The sequence below is a fragment of the Saccopteryx leptura genome, chromosome 5, assembly GCF_036850995.1.
Source record: "Saccopteryx leptura isolate mSacLep1 chromosome 5, mSacLep1_pri_phased_curated, whole genome shotgun sequence".
Classification (NCBI taxonomy): Eukaryota; Metazoa; Chordata; class Mammalia; order Chiroptera; family Emballonuridae; genus Saccopteryx; species Saccopteryx leptura.
The window spans coordinates 69,721,739-69,743,436 of NC_089507.1; the positions used below are offsets into that span (position 1 = coordinate 69,721,739).

The 21,698-nt window shown below is 40.8% G+C and overlaps 1 protein-coding gene across 1 annotated transcript in view; it reads left to right on the forward strand.

Annotated features, from left to right (window-relative positions):
* Window positions 1–21,698, forward strand: part of PKD2 (polycystin 2, transient receptor potential cation channel) — a 71,749-nt gene that overhangs the window by 30,041 nt on the left and 20,010 nt on the right. Inside the window, exons 4-9 of the mRNA XM_066385097.1 lie at window positions 574–824; window positions 4,704–4,928; window positions 7,323–7,551; window positions 13,886–14,053; window positions 17,565–17,746; window positions 19,486–19,606. Coding sequence (XP_066241194.1) covers window positions 574–824; window positions 4,704–4,928; window positions 7,323–7,551; window positions 13,886–14,053; window positions 17,565–17,746; window positions 19,486–19,606 — 1,176 coding nt within the window. The remainder of the gene's footprint in view (window positions 1–573; window positions 825–4,703; window positions 4,929–7,322; window positions 7,552–13,885; window positions 14,054–17,564; window positions 17,747–19,485; window positions 19,607–21,698) is intronic.

The window sequence follows — 21,698 nt, forward strand, 5'->3', positions numbered from 1 at the left end:
AAGCCAATAGGAAATGCTGCTGTAAGAAAAACTATAATCATAAAATATAGTGGTTTCATGAATTTGCCTCACTGGACATTCTCCTTTGATAACCATCAGTGAAATAAAAATATAAAAGTCTAAACATTTTAGAGCATGTCAGTATTTGCTTTTCACCAAAATTAAAAACAAAATGTGAAGAGATCTAAGATTGGATTTCTTGGTTTCTGTTCATACTGTGAAATGAAAACTGCAGGGTCATCCCAAAGGGTTGAGCCCCTCCGAGACCTGAGAGCTCTGTTTACATGTTTGTTTAGATCCAGATCACCCTCTTTCAAATCAGATGTAGTAACCGTACAAAAGATGGACATTACGGGTGCAGGAACCCAGACTCAAAGGAGGTTCCTGCTCCAGGCCGCACAACTAGCAAATGATGGAGTAAAATCCAACTTAAATCTCTCCAACAGCAAAACCCACCCTTGTTACTCTACTGTGTTCACAGAGTGCTACCCTGTTGGTCATACAAACATTCCAGGAAGGAGCAAGGCAGCTGCTGAGCTTGGAGCTTTGCAAAAATGTTTCCTCTGCTTTCAGTTCACAGAAGGCGCCTTATTGGATGGGCTGTACTGGAAGACGCAGCCCAGCAACACAACTGAAGCTGACAACCGAAGCTTCATCTACTGTGAGAACCTTCTGTTAGGGCTGCCGCGGATACGGCAACTCAAAGTCAGGAATGGATCCTGTTCTATCCCCCAGGACTTGAGAGATGAGATCAAAGAGTGCTACGATGTCTACTCTGTCAGTAGTGAAGACAGGGCTCCATTTGGTCCGAGAAATGGAACCGCGTAAGTGTCTGTGGCTCATGGCTGTGTGCCCTGGCCTCTCACCAATGTTCATTCACCCATTCATTCATTCATTCATTCATGCATTCACTCATTCATTCTCTGACTCCTTCATCTAAGGAGAAGATGCCTTAAGTGGGTCTTCAGTGTTTATATTTAAGGCCATGGTCAAATTGAACTTTGGTTTCTAAAGTTTTCTCTACTTTTTACCCCCTTTCAGCTTCTACCTACATCTTTTTCAAAAGCCTGAATGAATCATTGGCCCTAACATCCACAGGAAAGAAGCCACTTGGCCTTCAGAGGTTTCTTTTTTTTTTCAATGGTGTGACATTAGTTAATAAAATTATGTAGGTTTCAGGTGTACAATTCTGTAGTACATCATCTGTATATGGCATTGTGTGTTCACCGCTCCAAGTCGAGTCCCCTTCCGTTCCCATTGTCATTCTTCTACCTCCCCCACCCACCTTTCCCTCTGGTGACAGAGGTTTCTTTTAAGATGCCTGGATCCTATTTTTATAAATCCATTAATATCATTTCCTAGATTATTACTAGGACATTTTCTGGTAAAGAAAATTTTTTATGAGCTCTAACAAATAAGTGGTTGTTCAGAGCACAGTGAATTAAGGTGGGTAAGAAGCCTGAGGGCGGTCTTTCTGTCTGGAATAAAGTCCATCCTTCTCAAATGTGCGTCTGTGATTTTCAGTATTTATTTGTAATGTGTATATTTACAGGGATTTGTTTTTGTGCTCTTTGGCAAACATACTTAAAACATTCTGGGTGTTAAGGACAGTCATTATTTTCAGAGTTCCTGTAGTTACAATAAAGGAATGAGAGCTCTCAGGCTTTCCTGCAGCGGGCCTCACAGGGTCGCTGCCCTGGGCGAACTACTGTTGTTGTCTAAGCTGCACTAAGCTAATCGTCAGCTCGCCTAGATTGCTTTCCTAGGAACCGAGGCTCCCAGAACCCAGATTTGTTCATACACAGTGGGGGAAAACACCTTTTCCATGATCGCTTTCTTTGTCATCCAGTTCACAGCCTATTTCATATCAGGATTCATAAGAAATTTAGTAAAAATCAGAAGAGTTAGACTAAAGGGACTAAATTCAAAAGAATTTTTTTCCAGGTTATGGTAGTGATTTTCCTTTCCAATTCTCCTTCTCTTTCTAGTTCCTGCAAAGCCTAAACACACCCTTAAACTCTGGTGCCTTGCCCAGTGTTTCACTTTATCTCATCTCCTAAATAAAAGACATCTATGCAGTTAAGACTTCATGCCAGATGCTATCTAAGAAGTGATTTTATCCATTATCTCATCTACTCTTCACAAAACTCTGAAATAGGTATCATCTCCATTTTATAGATTAAAAAAAAGAAAAGAGAAAAAAAAAACAGGCTCACTTAATCAAAGTGCCCCTGCTAGTAAAGGCGGCCACTGGGAACTAGCCAGCCTGACTCCAAAACCTGTGTTTGCTTCTTTCGTGTGGGCTGTGTTGTAAGGTGGCCCCTTGCTGCCCTTGGCTCCCCGTCAGCCCTCCAGCTGCTTGAGGGCAAGGCCTCTATTTCCTCTACTTTGTTCTCTGCTGTATTCTCAAAGCCGTGAGCAGGGCCTAGTCTAAAGAGATGCTCAATAAATACCTCTTGAATGCATGGATGAGTGAGTCCCACTCTTCTCAAGCCACGCCCACTTCTCCTTTCCCTCACCTCTAACCTTCTTGAGAGAATAGTCTTCTCTTGCCACCTCCAAGCCCTTTCCATTGGTTCACCCCTGCAAGCTTAATACACTTGCTTTTGGAATCTCTCTTGGAAGCTACCAGTGACCTCTAACAAATCCACTGAGCAATTCTCGGTCTTCATCCTGGTCCACCTCTCTGCAGAGCGTGACAGTGTTGATAGCTCATTCTTTGGACTGCTGTGAGTGACACTGAACTTGGGCTTTCTTATTCTGTAACCCCCTTCCTCTCTCCCCTCTCCTGTCTTACTCCTAGGTTCTGTATTCAGATCTCTGCCTTCTCTTTCATTGTATTCTTTCCCTTGAAATTCAGATTAATTCTACTCTCGTCTCTATTTCATGACTCATCAACTCATCAACGAATACACTAAGTGTCAACATGTGTCCGGCATGTTCCACACGAGGTCTTCCTTTCCTAGCAACGCCCTGAGGTAAACAGCAGCAGTAAACAAAACATCATCAAATGCCCTGTGTTCACAAACCTTATATTCTGGTGATAGAAGACAAATTTATATTCAGCCTCTGTGTCCCACCAGCTCCTCCTATACTTTAATATGCCCCAAGCTGACTCATCACTTTCTCACTGGATTTGCTCTTCCTCCTGTTGATGGCCCCACCATCTTCACATTACCCCAAAAGAAAGTACAGAGTCATTTTTGAGATTTCCCTTCTCTTTTGCCCTGATGTCCAAATCAGTAGTCTGCAGTGGAGGCCCTCTCTGTCCTTCCTTCTTCTTCCCTGCTCTGTTCAGGCCTCGTCACCTCTTGGTTATGGCAGGGACTGCTGACTGAGCTGTGTCAGGGTCCCCAGGATCACTCCCAGGTCCAGTGATTCACTAGAAGGATTCACAGCACTCATTCTTAGTCATATCCACAGCTGGGGTTTATTGCAGGAAAAGGCTCATAAAGCAAAAGCAGCAAAAGGTTCAGGGACATGGGGCAAAGTCCAGGTGAGAAAAGGGCAAGCTTCCAAAAGTCTTGGTATGGGCTTACCTTCAGTAACCATTTGCAACAACATGTGTGCAATGTTCTCAGTCAGAGACGCTCATTAGATACTTAGTGCCCAAGGTGTTAATCGGGTGCTGGTCACATAGGTGCCCTCTGCCTGGCACGTACTAAAATCTCGGACCCTCTGCGTTAACTCTTCTCTACACAAAAGCCCTCTGTTGCTCACCAGTCCATCCAGCCTTTCCTGCTGCTGCTACAGTAACCCTGTCCTGTGTCTCTCAGAAACCTTCCCTTTGGTGACTCCATGCTTGCCCTTCACAGTCTGTCTGAACACAGTCTTCCTTTTGACCTTATTTGCTCCATCATATGGGAGCCATACCAAATTGCTAGCTGAGGGCTTCATACTTCTGTGGCCCTGCCTTTCCCACCCACCTGTGCAAGTCTGAGTCCTACTTACCTTTTCCGGCCCAATTCCAATACAGCTTCTTCCCAAAGCCTGCTGTGACCCACCTGTCCCAGCGCTGGACCTCCAAACAAGGACAGCTTTCCTCTGATCTACGCAAACCATTTCTCTACACTTTCTTTTGGTTCTTGTTATCATCTACTTTGTATTTTAATTGTTTAATTGCAACTTTTCTCTCCCTACTTGTTACCGATTTGGGAGAAAAGAGACCCTGGTTCATCTTTATGTCTCCATTAATGCCAAAGAAACCTCTGGTTCCTAAGTGAGCCTCTGTACGTATTTGTGGATTGAATTCCTAGATGCTGTGCGGAGTCTTACTTAGTTCCGTTGCCAAGAGTGGCCCTCGAACTTGTCCCCGTTTTGGCTGAAGTTTTCTCTGGGGGCCTAGGGTAATTTAGTCCTAGAGTACAGTTACCCAGGGAGGGCAGCTGTATGAACTAAGGGCTAATAGCACAGGGTTTGGAGACAGACAGTTCTGATCTAGGTCCCTTACTCTGCCCTCAAAAGCTCTGAGACAGGTTGGCCTCACACAGCCGCAGGGCCCTCATTCCTAAAATGGGAATAATAGCTCTGTGAGAATTAAATAAGAAAACAGGAAGCACCATGTCAAGCACATTATCCAGCTCAACAAGACTTCAATTTTTTATTACACACTCTCTTTTACCAGGAACCAGCTCTCTTTGTAATAGCCATGTCTTCCACTGATTTTACTTCTTTGTTTTGTTTTCGTTTTGTTTTTTAATTAGTTGGATCTACACAAGCGAAAAAGATTTGAATGGGAGTAGCCACTGGGGAATGATTGCGACTTACAGTGGAGCTGGCTATTACCTGGATTTATCAAGAACAAGAGAGGAAACAGCTGCTCAGATTGCTAGCCTCAAGAAAAATGTCTGGCTGGACCGAGGGACCAGGGCAACTTTTATTGACTTTTCCGTGTACAACGCCAACATTAACCTGTTCTGTGTGATCAGGTGTGTACTGAGGCACTCAGCTCTCCCATGTCCATGTATTTGTATGTACACCCGGTCTGGAGATAGGCTAGAAACCATTGCCTGCCGGTGGCTAAATGAGAGTGTCACGTGTCAGAGCTGATAGCAAGGGAGGGTTGAAAACTGAAGGCTTATTGGGATGAGGATATTAGGGGCAAGGGAGTTAAAATCTTGGACTATACCATTATAGTCCAGGGTAAGTCTGGACCAAGTTCATCCCCAAAGCACTGTTTCACTAACATCTATTTTTACTCCTAACGAGGCTGATCAGTGTCTTATGCTCCATTACAATGGTCCCCAACCATTGTCTTGACTCGTTTCTCTGAGCTTCTCGATCTCAGATGATTCCCCTGTTATTAGAACAAAGGCACAGTCGTCAGGGTTTAATAGGATAGATACCCAGGTACCTGCTCATACCCAAGATTCACCCGAGACACATAAGGTAGCTTCTACAGATCCTGTGGTGTTGCCATCATAACCACTCAGGTTACAGTGAGGAAACTGACAGACATCCCACTAGCTTGTCTGGGGTCTCTTGTTCATTCATTCATTCATTCATTCATTCAGCAAACATTTATTTGACATTTAATATGGTGCCAGTCACTGTGCTAGGCTCTTAGGACATATCAGTGACCAAGATGAGATCCCTGCCCTTGCAGAGATTACATTCAACCAGGAGAAGATAGATAATAGACAGTTAACACTAAACAAAAGAAACTAATTAAATCATATATTAGAAGGTATTATGTGCTATAAAAAATAAAGTAGAATAGGCAAGGGTGTCTGGAGTTCACTCACTTTAATCATCCTTGTGAATACGTCACCAACCCCCAAACATTGCCAACACGAATTAGCTGCATGTGTATTAACTCACCTAATAAGGATAAATTCTCATAATATCCTTATTTTGTGATCATTTTTGAGGCTAAATTTAGCTGTGGACAGTGGATTTTCCCAGTCCTTGTATCTAAAAACTTTTGAAGAAAGTAATATCACATTAAAATCAATAGAAATGAATGAAAATCTATTGCAGTTATTGTTGAACATTTTAATGACTCCAGCAAGGATAGGAAGAAGATAGAAACAGGCAGGCAATTCTGATTAACTTGAGAGGAAATATCTATTTATATAGAAGGTCTTGAGTATGTCTCTCACTTCCTCCCCATACTTTAAGAGTGAACATTGTCAATGCAGTTACTTCATTTCCCTACAATGTTGTATAGGTTTCTGGAAGGAATGGACAGAGGTCAGGCAAGGCATGCCTGAGAGAGGACTTGGCCAAGAGGACAGTCCTGCGCTTGTGAGCTTGCACTGAGACTGTCACTAGACTCTTCGTTTCAGGATTGCTTTCCTGAATTTTGGGTTCTCAGCCATTCTATCCAATACTTCAAAGAGTCAAGGAAAAAACAGGAGCCTGACAGTAAAGAGGAAGGAAAAATTTTTACATTTCCATGACCAATTCTAATCTGCTATAGCCCCTGCCTGTTCTTGAGTATTGCTCATGTGTGAGTCCTAGATACCAAGTTCTAGATGTTAGTACCCGTCCTATAATGGGAGAAATGGTTATGCCTAATAGCTGACTGAAAGGAAGCTTTACAAATAAGGAGATAGAGATTCTATTTCTAGTTTGGTAGAGAAACTGTACCATTCAGTGAATCATTTAGTTTTCTCAATGTCACACCTGCAAAATGAAAATTTGGTAAGAAACATCCTCCGTTTATGTTACCGCTAAAGATCAATGCCATCAGTAGAAATGGGGAAAAAAGTATGTTACTGTTTCTGACAATCAGACATTTACTGAGCACCTATTAACTGTAAGGCTCTGGGAAAAGTAGCACAGAGTACCCCCAGGGTAAATAATTCAATGCTAGTTAAGTGTTATCAAATGAATCAATGAAAAACTTAGTCTCTTATCTTTATATATGTGCAAAACATTTTATTGTCAACCAGAGCATACATGTTTTGAGTACATGACTTAAATTTCTTATGCTCTTTATTGCCTAGTAGAATAGCTTACATTTAATAAAAGGCCTAGAAAGGCGTGTTTGTTGATTAACTTCTACATTAACAAAAAGAAAAAAATGTATACAACATTTTCAAAGTATAAATACAAGAGAAGTAAAGGGGAGACTGAGGAGTAATAATCTCTTTGGTCTAAGAGGCCTTGGGAAATCTTGTTCCTTTTTTTACATAAAATTCTACAAGTATAGAGTCACTGGCTTTGATTAAAAATGTTTTGTCACTAGTTTGGGGTGATGTGTGGTTGTAATTTTATTACCTTACCATGCAGGGACAGAATAGATGGACGTCCTGTCCTGGACGCATCCATATGTTGTTGTTATTGTTACTGTTTTAATTGTTCTTATTACAATGCAGGTTATTGGTTGAATTCCCAGCAACAGGCGGTGTGATTCCATCTTGGCAGTTTCAGCCTGTAAAGCTGATCCGATATGTCACAACTTTTGATTTCTTCCTGGCAGCCTGTGAGATCATCTTTTGTTTCTTTATCCTTTACTACGTGGTGGAAGAGATACTGGAAATTCGCATCCACAAGCTGCACTATTTCAGGAGTTTCTGGAATTGTCTGGATGTCACGATTGTTGTGGTAGGTTCAAGAACAACATCAGACTCCCTACTCTGTTATGAAAACATGTTAATTAGAGTCTTTGCCTCCTCAGCATTGTGAACCTTGATATTCCTGAAGGAGAATCTGAAACTTCTCTGTTACATCAACTCCAGTGTCTTTTCTCATTTTGCATGAATAACCCTTCTGAATACGGAAGAGGCCTTTACAATACACTCTCAGTTAGCCACACTATAACAAATATAACAGTAATTTATGTTTGCTTTTGCCGTGCCACATGAGAGGTGCCACATGAGGGGAGAAAACAATGTTTTATGTTGTTGATTCTGTTTTTTGCTAATGATATTTTTCTTCAACTGCTAGTAAAAACTAGTGTATATTTTTCTGTGCATCTGTAAAATTACAACAAGAAGAAATACCCTGAAATATTTTGGGTGATAGAGAAAACCACCCTGCAGTTTCAAGTTTTCTGCAAATAGATCACAGTGTACAAACTATATGGCCAGCGAGGTTTTCCCTGTGAAGAGCAAGAAAGCGTAAGAGTTATGACAGAGTCAAGACTATGAAACATGTAGATTCCCCTGCTTACCCTTGACTCTATAACTTCTAACACTTTGTTCAAGATGGTTTCCCTTCAGCCTCATCTCAACCACTTCTTTCCAGAAGCCTCAGTGTAAAAATGTATTTTTTCAAGCTTTTCTCCCTTCAACAATAACAATCTATCGCTAAGCACTATTCCACAGTTGAGCATGTTTAATTGTCACATGCTTAAAAGTTGCATAGCAGAGATGCCTCTCGGAAATCTAGTAGCTGATGCATTATTCTCTTATCATTCTCTCTTCTAGTATTCCACTTCCTGATCATTATTCTTCCCCCACAATCAGAAATGTGTTTGTGAAGCGTATACATTCATTATCAAATCATCAGTAGACTTAGTTGGTAAAAATATAGAAACTATGTTATTGACTGTTATTAATATGTTTACATATATTATTAAATGTAAAAAATGTGTCATTCATATATGAATTAAAAATACTAAAGACAAAAGGAACTATATAGGTATATTACATGGCAATAACAATATTGACAGGAGCAATAAAAAATAATAATTGCTAACACTGTAGAAACTGTGTATGTCACAGTTTCAAGTGCTTTTTCTATACAGAAGTTCATTTAATCCTCACAATAACTGTCTTAACCACTCTGCCTCTGCCTCGTAACTCACGCAGGTGTGTACTTCAGAAAGAGCTTCTACCAAAAATAGAAATGTGTGTAGAACACGGTGTGGAACTGACCTGACCCTGATACAGTTAGAAGGGCATCCCTTCTCTCACAGTGGTCGTGCAATGTCACACAGTTGCTCTGGGTAAACTTTTGGTCCCCAAATTCTCAATGGATCAATAATGAACAGAGTTACCAAAAAAAAAAAAAAATTGCCGTACTCAAGGAGACTGGAAAGGTGATGATACTAGAAATAATGTTTCAAAATATTTCTATACTGTGTGACAGCTGACTTCAGTCCATCTACATTAAAAAATTATTTTAGACTGAAACCTATATAATTTTATTAACCAATGTCATCCCAATAAATTCAATAATTTTTTAAAATTAAAATGCCATGTTGGCTTTCCCTGATTTCATGTAGAAAAAGGTAGACGTAAGACCTGTGGTGGTGCAGTGGATAAAGCGTCGACCTGGAAATGCTGAGGTCGCTGGTTCGAAACCCTGGGCTTGCCTGGTCAAGGCACATATGGGAGTTGATGCTTCCAGCTCCTCCCCCCCTTCTCTCTCTCTGTCTCTCCTCTCTCTCTCGCACTTTCTCTCCCTCTCCTCTCTAAAATGAATAAATTAAAAAAAATTTTTTTTTTTAAAAAGAAAAAGGTAGACGTAAAATGCAAAAATGAACTTCAAAACATAATTTAAAAAAATTTTTCTAGAAAACAATTATTGTTTGGAACTCTAAAGATGCAAAACCTATTGATTTGGCTTATATGAATATATATATTTATATCCAGGTCATTGAGGATAATGATAAAAAGGTGCGTGTTATTTTATCCTAATTAATAGTCTTTTTTTAATTGAATTGCCTATCAGTATAAGACTAATCAGTGTCATTCAGCTCTTTTAATTATGTATACTTGTCACTGAGAGCTTTGATGACACACACTAATTTATTTATTTATAAAGTGTCTGTGTGTGCATGTGCATATGTACTGGTATAACAGATATATTTGTAAAAAATACACAACAGAATTGAAAGATTGCCTGACCTGTGGTGGCGCAGTGGATAAAGCGTCGACCTGGAAATGCTGAGGTTGCCGGTTCGAAACCCTGGGCTTGCCTGGTCAAGGCACATATGGGAGTTGATGCTTCCAGCTCCTCCCCTCCTCTCTCTCTGTCTCTCCTCTCTCTCTCTCTCTCTGTCTCTCCCTCTCCTCTCTAAAATGAATAAAAAAAAAATTAAAAAAAAAAAGAATTGAAAGATTGAGATAAAATAAACAGAAATAGACTAATAACACTTTCTTTTCACCTGCCTGGAAGTTCGAATATTTTCTTCTAATACCCCAGTTAGTTGCCTCATCCCCACTTTGGGGACCACTGGAAGAAATAGCTGATGATATCATGGAAGTTGAGGGTAGTTTCTGTGGCTCAGCAGCCACAACATTGTGCAAGTATTTCTTTTAAAGCTTGCTTCACTGTGCTCTGGTTCTCATTTTTCTTAACTCTTAGTACTTTCAAGACAACAATACAAACAGTGTGCTTTTAAAAAGAACAAGGAAGGGCTATTGGAATCTCACTTCTTCAAAACCTTTCCTGACCCAGTGGAAGTTAGTAAGGGCAAGCTTTCTGCTTATCCCCCAAAACATGCCCTGGGTTCCATAAGAGCTTCAACCTCTGAAAGAAGCAGAGGCTGTTTTGTTCTATCTGGCCCAAATTTGCTTACTTGACTTTTAAAAAGTCCAGTTGAAACTTGAGAAGAAATGATATCCTAAACATAAGTTTAACATCTTGGAATCACTTTGAAATTGTTTCCCCAGTTTTCATTTTTTCTCTAAGCCTTGCTTCGGTCAACCTATAGTCCTAAGCAGTAGCAGAATTACTGAAACAAGAAAGACTATTAAAAAGTCTGAATTCAGGCCCTGGCCGGTTGGCTCAGCGGTAGAGCGTCGGCCTGGTGTGCAGGGGACCTGGGTTCGATTCCCGGCCAGGGCACATAGGAGAAGCGCCCATTTGCTTCTCCACCCCCCCCCTCCTTCCTCTCTGTCTCTCTCTTCCCCTCCCGCAGCCGAGGCTCCATTGGAGCAAAGATGGCCCGGGCGCTGGGGATGGCTCCTTGGCCTCTGCCCCAGGCGCTAGAGTGGCTCTGGTTGCGGCAGAGCGACCCCCCCCCCCCCCGAGGGGCAGAGCATCGCCCCCTGGTGGGCAGAGCGTTGCCCCTGGTGGGCGTGCCGGGTGGATCCCGGTCGGGCGCATGTGGGAGTCTGTCTGACTGTATCTCCCCGTTTCCAGCTTCAGAAAAATACAAAAAAAAAAAAAAGTCTGAATTCAGCCTCACCAGGCAGTGGCGCAGTGGATGGAGTGTCAGACTGGGATGCAGGGGACCCAGGTACAAGACCCCGAGGTCGCCAGCTTGAGCGTGGGCTCATCTGGTTTGAGCAAAAAGCTCACCAGCTTGGACCCAAGGTCGCCGGCTCCAGCAAGGGGTTACTCGGTCTGCTGAAGGCCTGCGGTCAAGGCACATATGAGAAAGCAATCAATGAACAACTAAGGTGTTGCAACGCACAATGAAAAACTAATGATTGATGCTTCTCATCTCTCTCCGTTCCTGTCTGTCCGTCCCTGTCTATCCCTCTCTCTGACTCTCTCTCTGTCTCTGTTAAAAAAAAAAAAAAGTCTGAATTCAAATACTTTTGTTGAGTGGTAGGTTTCACATGGTGAAAATGATTTATTCATGAGTTATTTTCTGAGCACCTGCTATGCATCTAGGCATTGGGGATATAGGAATGAACAAAACAACCAGAACCCATGCCCTCGTGAGGCTCATATTATGGTAAACAAGGATGAGAATCCCAAAGAAAACTCAGGAGAGACGTAACAATCAAAGGGTCACAAAATCTCTTTCTTTATCTCTTTTCTCCCATTTCTTACTTTAAAGGAAAAGGCTTAAAGAAATTTAGTGTATTGATATGATATCAATATTATATAAATGACTATACATTCCATATTTTTATAAACATCTGTCCTGTGCAGAGTGAAAACAACTGGAATGGAGAACAAATTGTACTGAGTGAGTGTTGAATAAAGGGTTATTGTTGGATTCGGTCAGTCAGCACTTCCCTCAGCCTCTTCTTTATCCTTCTCAGCTAAGTCCATGGAGAGAAACAGTCTCAATGTATTCCAGAGAGCTCAGAGAAAATATTCCTGCAGGACAGAGGTACAAGATTGGCTGTGGAAACCCTTCATAGAGAAGAAAAGGAAGGTGGTGAGGCTGGCTTTTCCAGCAGTTACTGGCAGCCAGGCAGATCTTGCTGTGATAACCCCCTGGGACCATGCTCTGGGGGGCTCTCCAGAGGGCTAATAAAGTGGTCATTGACCGTCATCCATGAGAAGAGAAGGAGGATGGGCAGCAAGGTTACAGCACCCGGCACAGCCCACCTGCCAAGGATCCAGATGCCACATGAAGGCAAGGTGGTTATATGGTTAACCCCTAGCACCTTCCACATATACATGTTAATCCAATGGTGATGGATGCAAGTTTAGGGCCTAGTGCTCCCTTGGACATGATTTATAGCCCAGAACAAAGCAGATGTGAAAAGTTGTATAGACGTGAGTAAGGCACCAAAACAGCAAGAGGAAAACCCTTGATCCATGTTTTCCCACTGCAAGCATTCTTGAACCTTCTCTGTCCATCATCCCTGCCGTTTTTTATGACCAAGCTCATTCTTTCCTCTTATAAGTATCCTTTTAATATGTATTGTTTTACCCTTCACCTTATGTTGTATGTTATCAATTCCTGAGTAAGTTTTTGAATTATTTATCGTTGTATATTTACTTGGTCTTGAACCAGAGTGTACATTTCTTTTTTGTGTGTGTGTGACAGACAGAGAGAGACAAAGAGAGGGACAGATAGGGACAGACAGACATGAAGGGAGAGAGATGAGAAGCATCAATTCTTCATTGCGGTTCCTTTGTTGATCATTGATTACTTTCTCATATGTGGCTTGACTGGGGGGCTACAGCAGAGCGAGTGACCCGTTGCTCAAGCCAGCAACCTTGAGCTCAAGCTGGTGAGAATTCAAACCAGATGAGCCTGCACTGAAGCCAGTGACCTCGGGGTTTCAAACCTGGGTCCTCTGCGTCCCAGTCCGACGCTCTATCCACTGTGCCATCACCTGGTCAGGCCAGAGTATACATTTCTTGAAGACAGAGTTTGTGTATTATACTTCTGTTTGTTCCTCTTGGCCCCTAGCACTGCTGTGTACATAAGCATCCACTGTGTATTTGTTAAATAGAGGAAAAAATGGGTGGCTGGAAATAGAAGAAAGACCATAAACAAAAAAAGACAGCAATATGAAGCAGTGGAAGCAGAAGGGTAGAAAGTGATTTAAATGAGGGTGGCAGAAAAAACAAGTCATTCCTGTTTGAGTTTGACTTTGAAACATGGACACATCTTGTTGGAATCCATGGGAGTCTGAAAAGACCAGAGTAACAGGCTTTATTCAAAGGAAGAAAGGAACCCTGCCGGGCACTTCTCCCAGGGAAGAAGGGCACCAGTTATAGATTATGAGATGAATTTTATAATGTTTGGGAGAGCCTGAGGGGGTACTGAGTCAAAAGTTCTGGTATGTTTCCTTTTATGGTTTTAGGATTTCCGTTTTCTGGAATACTCCTTTTGGGGGCAGCTTGCCAGCTTCTTGGAATTTCTCTGTCTCAGGGGCGATAGTTCAGTAAGTAAGGGTGAGGTCAGGCAGCCAGGTGGGACAACAAAAGGGCAGTTGGAATTTCATATATCTATCACATCTCTTTGTGTGTGTGTGTGTGTGTGTGTGTGTGTGTGTGTGTGTGAGAGAGAGAGAGAGAGAGAGAGAGAGAGGGCATGTGCCTGCACATATGTGCACACATGCACTCATTGGATTTCTATTCCTAACTAAGGAAGTGCAAGAATATATCATTTTACTTGTTTTACGACAATGCTCAACACTTTCCATTTGTGTGAATGACTTTTATGAAGTCACTGGGTGAGCAGAATATTGAGCCCTAGAGTTAATGCAATAGTGAAAAAAAACTAGTCATTTTAAGATAAGTTATGTATTTCTAAAACACTGTAATAATATATAAATCTTTTGTTTTCCAGCTCTCAGTGGTAGCAATAGGAATTAACTTGTACAGAACATCAAATCTGGAAGTGCTCTTACAGTTTCTGGAAGATCAAAATACTTTTCCCAACTTTGAGCATCTGGCATACTGGCAGATACAGTTCAACAATATAGCTGCTGTCATAGTATTTTTTGTCTGGATTAAGGTAATTTATAAATTCCGTGTTCTGGATTTTTAATAATTTTTTTTCTTTCTATTAACATGCATCGCATGAAATGTTGGAGAAATTTGCCTTTGTGGCCAAACCCAAGTAGCCCGCCAGAGCTGCTTCATTTTTTAAAGTAAAGGAAACTAGTGGGACTCCCTTGACCATTCATCTTGCTGCATGATGCTCCCTACTGCCTGCTTTCTTGCACAAATGCAGGTTTAATTATAATTAAAATAACTGGTGGATACTCTCCCTCCCAGGAGCACACCCCGTGCCTTTCCAGTCTGTCTTCTATCCCCTCAGGCACAGTCTAAAAACAACCTGTCCCTGTAGGTTTTATTTAAGAGGCGTTTTCAGTTTGTCCACTGGGCTCGGAACCTCAGGCTACTGTGACACAGAGACCGGTTACCTGGATATGGGGTGACTAGCTGAAGGAAAAGGAACTAAGAGAAATGGGGAGAGGCTACTGTTTGGAAATGCTCTGTAGAAAGATTGTCTTTTTTCCAGGGAGAGGCCATAGGGAAGCTTTACCTAGAATTGAGGTTGGGACAGACCTCTCTTCCAAGTAGTTCCTTAATCATTTGTTTCCTTCTTTTCGGAAGACATAATGTGCATTTCCATGTATGTGAGGTTAGGACATTTCATCATATACAATAAGCCTTAATTCTGGAGATGCAGGAAATTTCAGTAATTCTGAAGCAGCGACCAGCCTGTCAGCAGTCTAGTTCTGTGATTGTGCCATCCAGATGGTAGTGACTAGCCGCAAGTGTCTACCTAAATTTAATTTTTTTTTTCTTGTATTTTTCTGAAGTGAGAAGCAGGGGGGAAGGGTGGCAAACAGAGTTCCGCGTGCACCTGACCGGGATCCACCCAGCATGCCCACCAGGGGGCGATGCTTGACCCCTCTAGGGCGATGAAGCCATTCTAGCACCTGAAGCAGAGGCCATGGAGCCATCCTCAGCACCCAGGCCAACTTTGCTCCAATGGAGCCTTAGCTGTGGGAGGGGAAGAGAGAGACAGAGAGGAAGGAGAGGGGGAGGGGTGGAGAAGCAGATGGGTGCTTCTCCAGTGTACCCTGGCCGGGAATCAAACCCTGGATTTCCACATGCTGGGCAGATGGTCTACCACTGAGCCAACCAGCCAGGGCCTAAATTTTAATTTTAATTAAAGTTACATACAGTTAAACATTCAGTTCCTCAGTCACTTAGCCACATTTTAAGTATACAGTGTCTATATGTAGGGCTGATAGTTGCTTATTGGACAGTGGAAATACAGAACATTTCCATCATCACAGAAAGTACTATTGAATTGTTTTAAATAACCAACGGTTATTTATTTTCCTGGCTTGGTATTCACACCTGGAATGCCTGCAGTTGTATCAGAGTGCAGAGGCCTCATCCTGGATTTCTCATGTGTTTTTTTCATTCACATGCTTGTTCAGGAGGAATCATCACTAATGTACCAAAACTTTATCATAAAATAGTAATGATAGGGCCTGACTGGTTGGCTCATTGAGGGTATTGACCTGGTGTGTGGAAGTCCCGGGTTCTATTTTTGGTCAGGGCACACAGGAGAGGTGACCATCTGCTTTTCCACCACTCCCCCTCCCCCTTCTCTCTCTCTTTCTCTTGCCCTCCTGTCCTGTAGCCATAGCTCAAATGGTTTGAGTAATTTGATCCTGGGCACTGAGGATGGCTCCATGGCCTCAACTCAGGTGCTGAAATAGCTTGGTTGCTGAGCAATGGAGCAGTGGCCCCAGATGGGCAAAGTATTGCCCTGTAGGGGGCTTGCTAAGTGGATCCTGGTTGGGCACATGCAGGAGTCTATCTCTGCCTTCCTGTCTCCCACCTCTCACTTTAAAAAAAATTGTAATGATAATATCTCATACAAATACTACTAGGCATTGTATTAAATAATGAGGCAACACCATGAAAAACAAGCCAGAAACAGTTTGTAAGAGGTCTTTAAGTAAAATTCTGCAGATTTCCTTTCAATGTGTGCCTCAGTCTGGTGGTTTGTTTAGTGCTTCACTTGTAAATATCCTGGCCCCAAAATTTTAAAAACCATTCTCCCAAGTAGGGCTGTGACTCTACTTCTTGATATCTCCCCAGTATTGTTCCATCAAGGCTTCTAGCTAGAGCTGTGAAGGTTGTCATGCCTTCTGGGTAGTGAACTGCTCAACCTGGGCAGACATCCTCAGTGCCTTGTCTACAAAAGTGCTTAGTATGGCTTTGCAGTCAGACAGAGCTGGGTTCAAATCCTGACTCCAAGCCCAAGCTGACTCCAGAGATAGACTACCAATATTTTGGTCACTGCTAAGATTTGAGGCAGTTTACTTAAGCCCTCCCCCACAGTGCCTGGTACATGGTTGATGCACGGTAAATGTTGGTTCATAATTGCCATGTTTCCTGAAGGTTTGTTTTTTTTCTTTTTTCTTTTTTTTACTAGTTGGCATTTGTGAGGATTTTTCTCTCTCTTTTAATCTTTCTTAAGGGAAAAACATCACTAGTCATTTTTTTTTTTTTCAAACATAAGAGAAAGTTTATGTAGAAAGTCACAGTTGGAAGAAGTGAGCTGTAGATAAGATGGGCTCAGGAAACAAGTTACAGAGGCAAGCGAAAAGGGGCCTTGGAGCTGAGGGGAGAGCGGGCCAAGGAAAATGCCCCTGAAGGGAAGGGGACTGGAAATGCATGGTGTGCTCCTGGGAGGGAGAGCGGGCGCTAGTCATTTTAATTATACTTAACCTGTGGTTCTGTGTTTTATTTTTGTTTTTTTTTGTTTTTTTTTTCTGAAGCTGGAAACGAGGAGAGACAGTCAGACAGACTCCCGCATGCGCCCGACCGGGATCCACCCGGCACGCCCACCAGGGGGTGATGCTGTGCCACTCCGGGGCATCGCTCTGCCGCGACCAGAGCCACTCTAGCGCCTGGGGCAGAGGCCAAGGAGCCATCCCCAGTGCCCGGGCCATCTTTGCTCCAATGGAGCCTTGGCTGCGGGAGGGGAAGAGAGAGACAGAGAGGAAGGAGGGGTGTGGGGGTGGAGAAGCAAATGGGCGCTTCTCCTATGTGCCCTGGCCGGTAAACGAACCCGGATCCCCCGCACGCCAGGCCGACGCTCTACCGCTGAGCCAACCGGCCAGGGCCTGGTTCTGTGTTTTAATCACATAGAAGTAAACAATGGGAGGGCATGGGCTTTGTTCTATTTACTGCTGTATTCCTAGCTCCAAGAATAGTGACTGGCACATAGTAGATACTCAGCAAATATTTTTTTTTCCCCATAAACTAAAAATTTATTAAGAGCAAATACTTTTTGATGAGAAAATAGAAATTGCTAAATTTGGGGAAAAAACAAGTCAGTTTTTTTTTTTAATTTAGCATATTTTCAGGGTTCATCCATGATGTACATGTATCAAAATTTCATTCCTTTGTAAGGCCAAATAATGCCCCATTGTATGTACATATTACATTTTTTTTGCCCATTCATGTGTTATCTTCCCCCTCTTTTACAGCTCTTCAAATTTATCAACTTCAACAGGACCATGAGTCAGCTCTCCACCACCATGTCTCGGTGTGCCAAAGACCTCTTTGGCTTCGCAATTATGTTCTTCATTATTTTCTTAGCATATGCTCAATTGGCATACCTTGTCTTTGGCACTCAGATTGATGACTTCAGTACTTTCCAAGAGTGTATGTAAGTATATATGAAATTAAGCAGAAAAATTGAAGAGCCCTGGCTGGTTGCTCAGTTGGTTAGAGCATCATCTTAGCATGCCAAGGTTGTAGGTTTGATTCCTGGTCAGGGCACATACAAGAATCAACCAATGAATGCATGAATAAATGGAACAACAAATCAGTATTTCTCTTTCACTCCCTCTCTCTAAAATCAATCAATCAATAAGTTGAAAAAGAAGATAGATGTAATCAGAGATGTCACTGCCTTCTCAAAAATAAAGGATAGATCTAAAAAAAAAGTTAAAAAAAAAGATAAAGGATAGATCTTCACAGTTGCTGTTTAACTACCAAGTGTTTAAAAGTAGTTGTTTAAAATGAGAATTAATTCTTTCCTAGAAACATTGACCCAATCAATACAAAGATAACTGTACATTCTGAAATGCTGATGCTTAAGATAACAGATATAAAGTAGTAAGACATAGTAAATCAGCTGTAGTAAACCAACACTGTTCCAAAGATCAAAGTCTTCAGGCACCAAATGCAAATGGTAGTTTTAAAAGACCATTTACCTCTATTCTCATTCCTATTCAGTATTGTTGCCCTAGGTTTTAAACTTCAAATTATTTTCTAAGAAAAAAAAAAATTAGTATTTTTAATGTTCTAGGAGAAACTCAAACCAGTACAGGAATTTTTAGTCTTTTCCCAAAGTTCTCAAATGTGTATGACATTAAAAACAGGAAAACTAGCCATTATCAGATTTTTGTTCCATTTAGAACAGTTAGTTAGGAAAGGAGATGGTCATAATAATGGAAATTACTAGAGCTTTGTGCCTGCAGATCCCTAATTAATGTTGCTGTTTCAATGAAAATTTTTTATTAATTAAGACCCAGCATTGGTAACACATGGCAACTCTAGACGCCACTTTGAGAGCATGTCAGAATATTGTATCTCTGAGACAAACAATTTTGGCTGTCTTTCAAAAACCTTATTTTAACAGAAATTTTAAATTCAAACCCTTTGGGACCATTGTGAAAGTTTAGTTACTGTGTTTTTTCTAGATTATGTATTAAATTCTTATAGCCTGTTGCTTTATAAGTTATACAATAATAATTATGATTTACTTTATTTTTAACCAAATGGAAGGAAATACAGGGGGTCTTCAGGTTATGACACAGTTCCATTCCCACAACAATGATTTAACCCAAATTTTGATGTAAGTCAAAACACACTCTAGCCTAAGTCACTTACCTATCCTAACACAGTTGTAAAATCATAATCTAGAGCATTAAAACACAACTAAGCCACAGAAAAATGAAAAGGACATAAATAAACTGTACTGTATACACTGTACTGCATATTTTTCCACTATGCACAACCAAACTGGTTTGCCTACGTAATCCGTTAAGTATGACAGTAACAGCATAAGCTGAAATGCTCACGTCTCAATTTTTAAGTTTTTATTGGAGTGAGTCTCATCAACTCAAAACATTGTAGGTCAAGACTTGAGGGACCCCTGTAATACATTTTACATGGGAGAATATTATTTTTATTCCAGAGGGCTTCAATTGCTCATATAAGTAGCAAGAGTTTTCCAAAGGGACTGACAATTTTCTATTATTTTGACAGCTGTCTACACTGAAAAAAATATGTCTGTCTGCATGGGTGAAATCATCTTTTAAGAAACATTGTATCAATGCTGAACATTCTTTGTTTTTTATTGTGGTGCTGTGTTTGTTTCGTTTTGTTTTGTTTTTATAGCTTCACTCAATTCCGTATCATTTTGGGCGATATCAACTTTGCAGAGATTGAGGAAGCTAATCGAGTTTTGGGACCAATTTATTTCACTACATTTGTGTTCTTTATGTTCTTCATTCTTTTGGTATGTACGCTTTTATTTAGAGGGAGGTGATTTAAATTTTATAAATCAACATCTTTTCTTTTCTTTACAATTTATTCTCTATTATTTTTTAAAAGACCCAGAAGTAGAAAAATGTAGACATTAGAGATCATATTTATTTTGCTTCTCTTTGATTTACAGTTTTAAATGTTCACCAAATACCTTTTCCATGGACTTTTATTTCTCCATCTAGCTATAAATAGACAGACAAACATATGTCTGTTCAATGCAAAAAAAAAAATAGAATCAAATGCAAATTTATAAAGTTACCTAAAATACTGCCTTGCCTAAAAAAGTAGAATATGCTTACATGCTTTTTTAACAAAAGCATCAGCACTTTCACAGTCTTTGCTAGCATGACTTTGCATTTCTCTCTTTCTTCTTTTCTGCTTAAAAAAAAGAGGAACTGACAAAGCAAATTAGATTCAGGATGTCAAGAGTAATATTGGAGTGAATTATCACTTGTCAAGGTTAAGATATTTTGTTTTCACTTATTCATAGTTAGCAAGATTGCCTACAAAGAATATTCATATTTTAAATATAAAGCTAAATCTAACAATGTATGGGAATTGCTTTAAAAATTATTTTCAAAAGTATTTTTTATTCTCTTGATTTGGTACCAATTACCATTTTTTATATTTGGCCTTAAGTTAATTAAGTTTTTTTAAAGGCATTTTGTTCTTCATCCTAACATTTATATATTTATTTGTCCACTCCACTGAGAAAGTATTAAATTAAGTTAGCTTAACCTAGACACTGGATATCTTTTCATTTAAACAGGAACACTTAAGAATTCCTTACATCCGCCATCACCTTAAGAAAACAACAAAACTGTTTCCGTTTTCAATGGAATTTATAACGATACTTTGTATAAAATTTAGTATGTCAGTGTAAGATCTTCAGAGCTGGTTCAGTAAGTACTCAACTGTATGGTATTTACTGAGTGAGAATTAGATGTATTTTAATAAGACTGAAGAGTCAGGAATATTGTGCAAGTTCATTAATATCTTGCTGTATGCATGTATCATAATTACTTTTACTTGAGCCTCCTAAGGTTCTTCTTCCTATCATATATGATACTAAAGCAGAAAAATAGGAAAAAGTAAGCCTTTTTTACTTTCTAATATTGGTAGTGCTTTGAATGCTGGAGCATCGGAATCCCTGAATCTCTGCTAAGAAAACAAAAACCGGGAATTGAGAGGTCTGCAGTGAGTGACCCATAGTTGACTTCGAGCCACCTAAATTTTCTTTGTGTGTCAGTCAGCTAAATGAGCGACACAGTGGTGGCAATTTGAAATGCTCAATGTGGACTTATTTGAATGTTGTCCTCCAGTAGACAGCACCTTCTAAATTATTCAGTCATTTGATCAGATCAATCACTAGGACAGGAAGAGAAGTTCTTTGTTTGTGTCTTTATACTAAAATGATTTTTTTGTACTACTGCACAACAAGGAGTTGCTCTCCCTCCACCCCACCTCACCCCCAGAGAGAGAGAGGAGGCCACTGTCAATACAAATGCAACCTTTTTTTTTTTTTTTTTTTTAATGAAAATGACAAGCTAAGTGCAGTGTTGGCCACTTTTCTGAAATGACTGCCAGGTGTTAATTCACTGCCCCTACTTAACAAGAGCCTACCTTAACATGGGCCAGTGAGGCGGGAAGCAAAAGCCCCATCATCACCGGGAAAGACCCTGATTGCAGACATCCATCCCACAACAGAGTGACCCTTGTAAGACAGGATGGAGAGAAGGAGAGAGAACTTCCTCTCTACACTCCTTCAAGAGCCTTTCCCAGTCACTTTCCAGTTTTTGAAATCTCTTCAGAGGACGCATACTTTAATCCATTTCAACTAATACATTTGCAGGCATTAGGTAGCAGCCATTTGAAAACAAAAATAAACCATTAGATGCCTGGATTGAGAGGGAGAGTTGGGAGATACTACTCTGACTACAACTGCCTGCCCTTGGAATTGAGTATTATGCCAGGAATTTATGTGTATTCTAGATTTTATTCTCATTTCTGATGCAGGACCTTAAACAATATTCCTCCTTAATTCATAACAATCTAGTAACCCA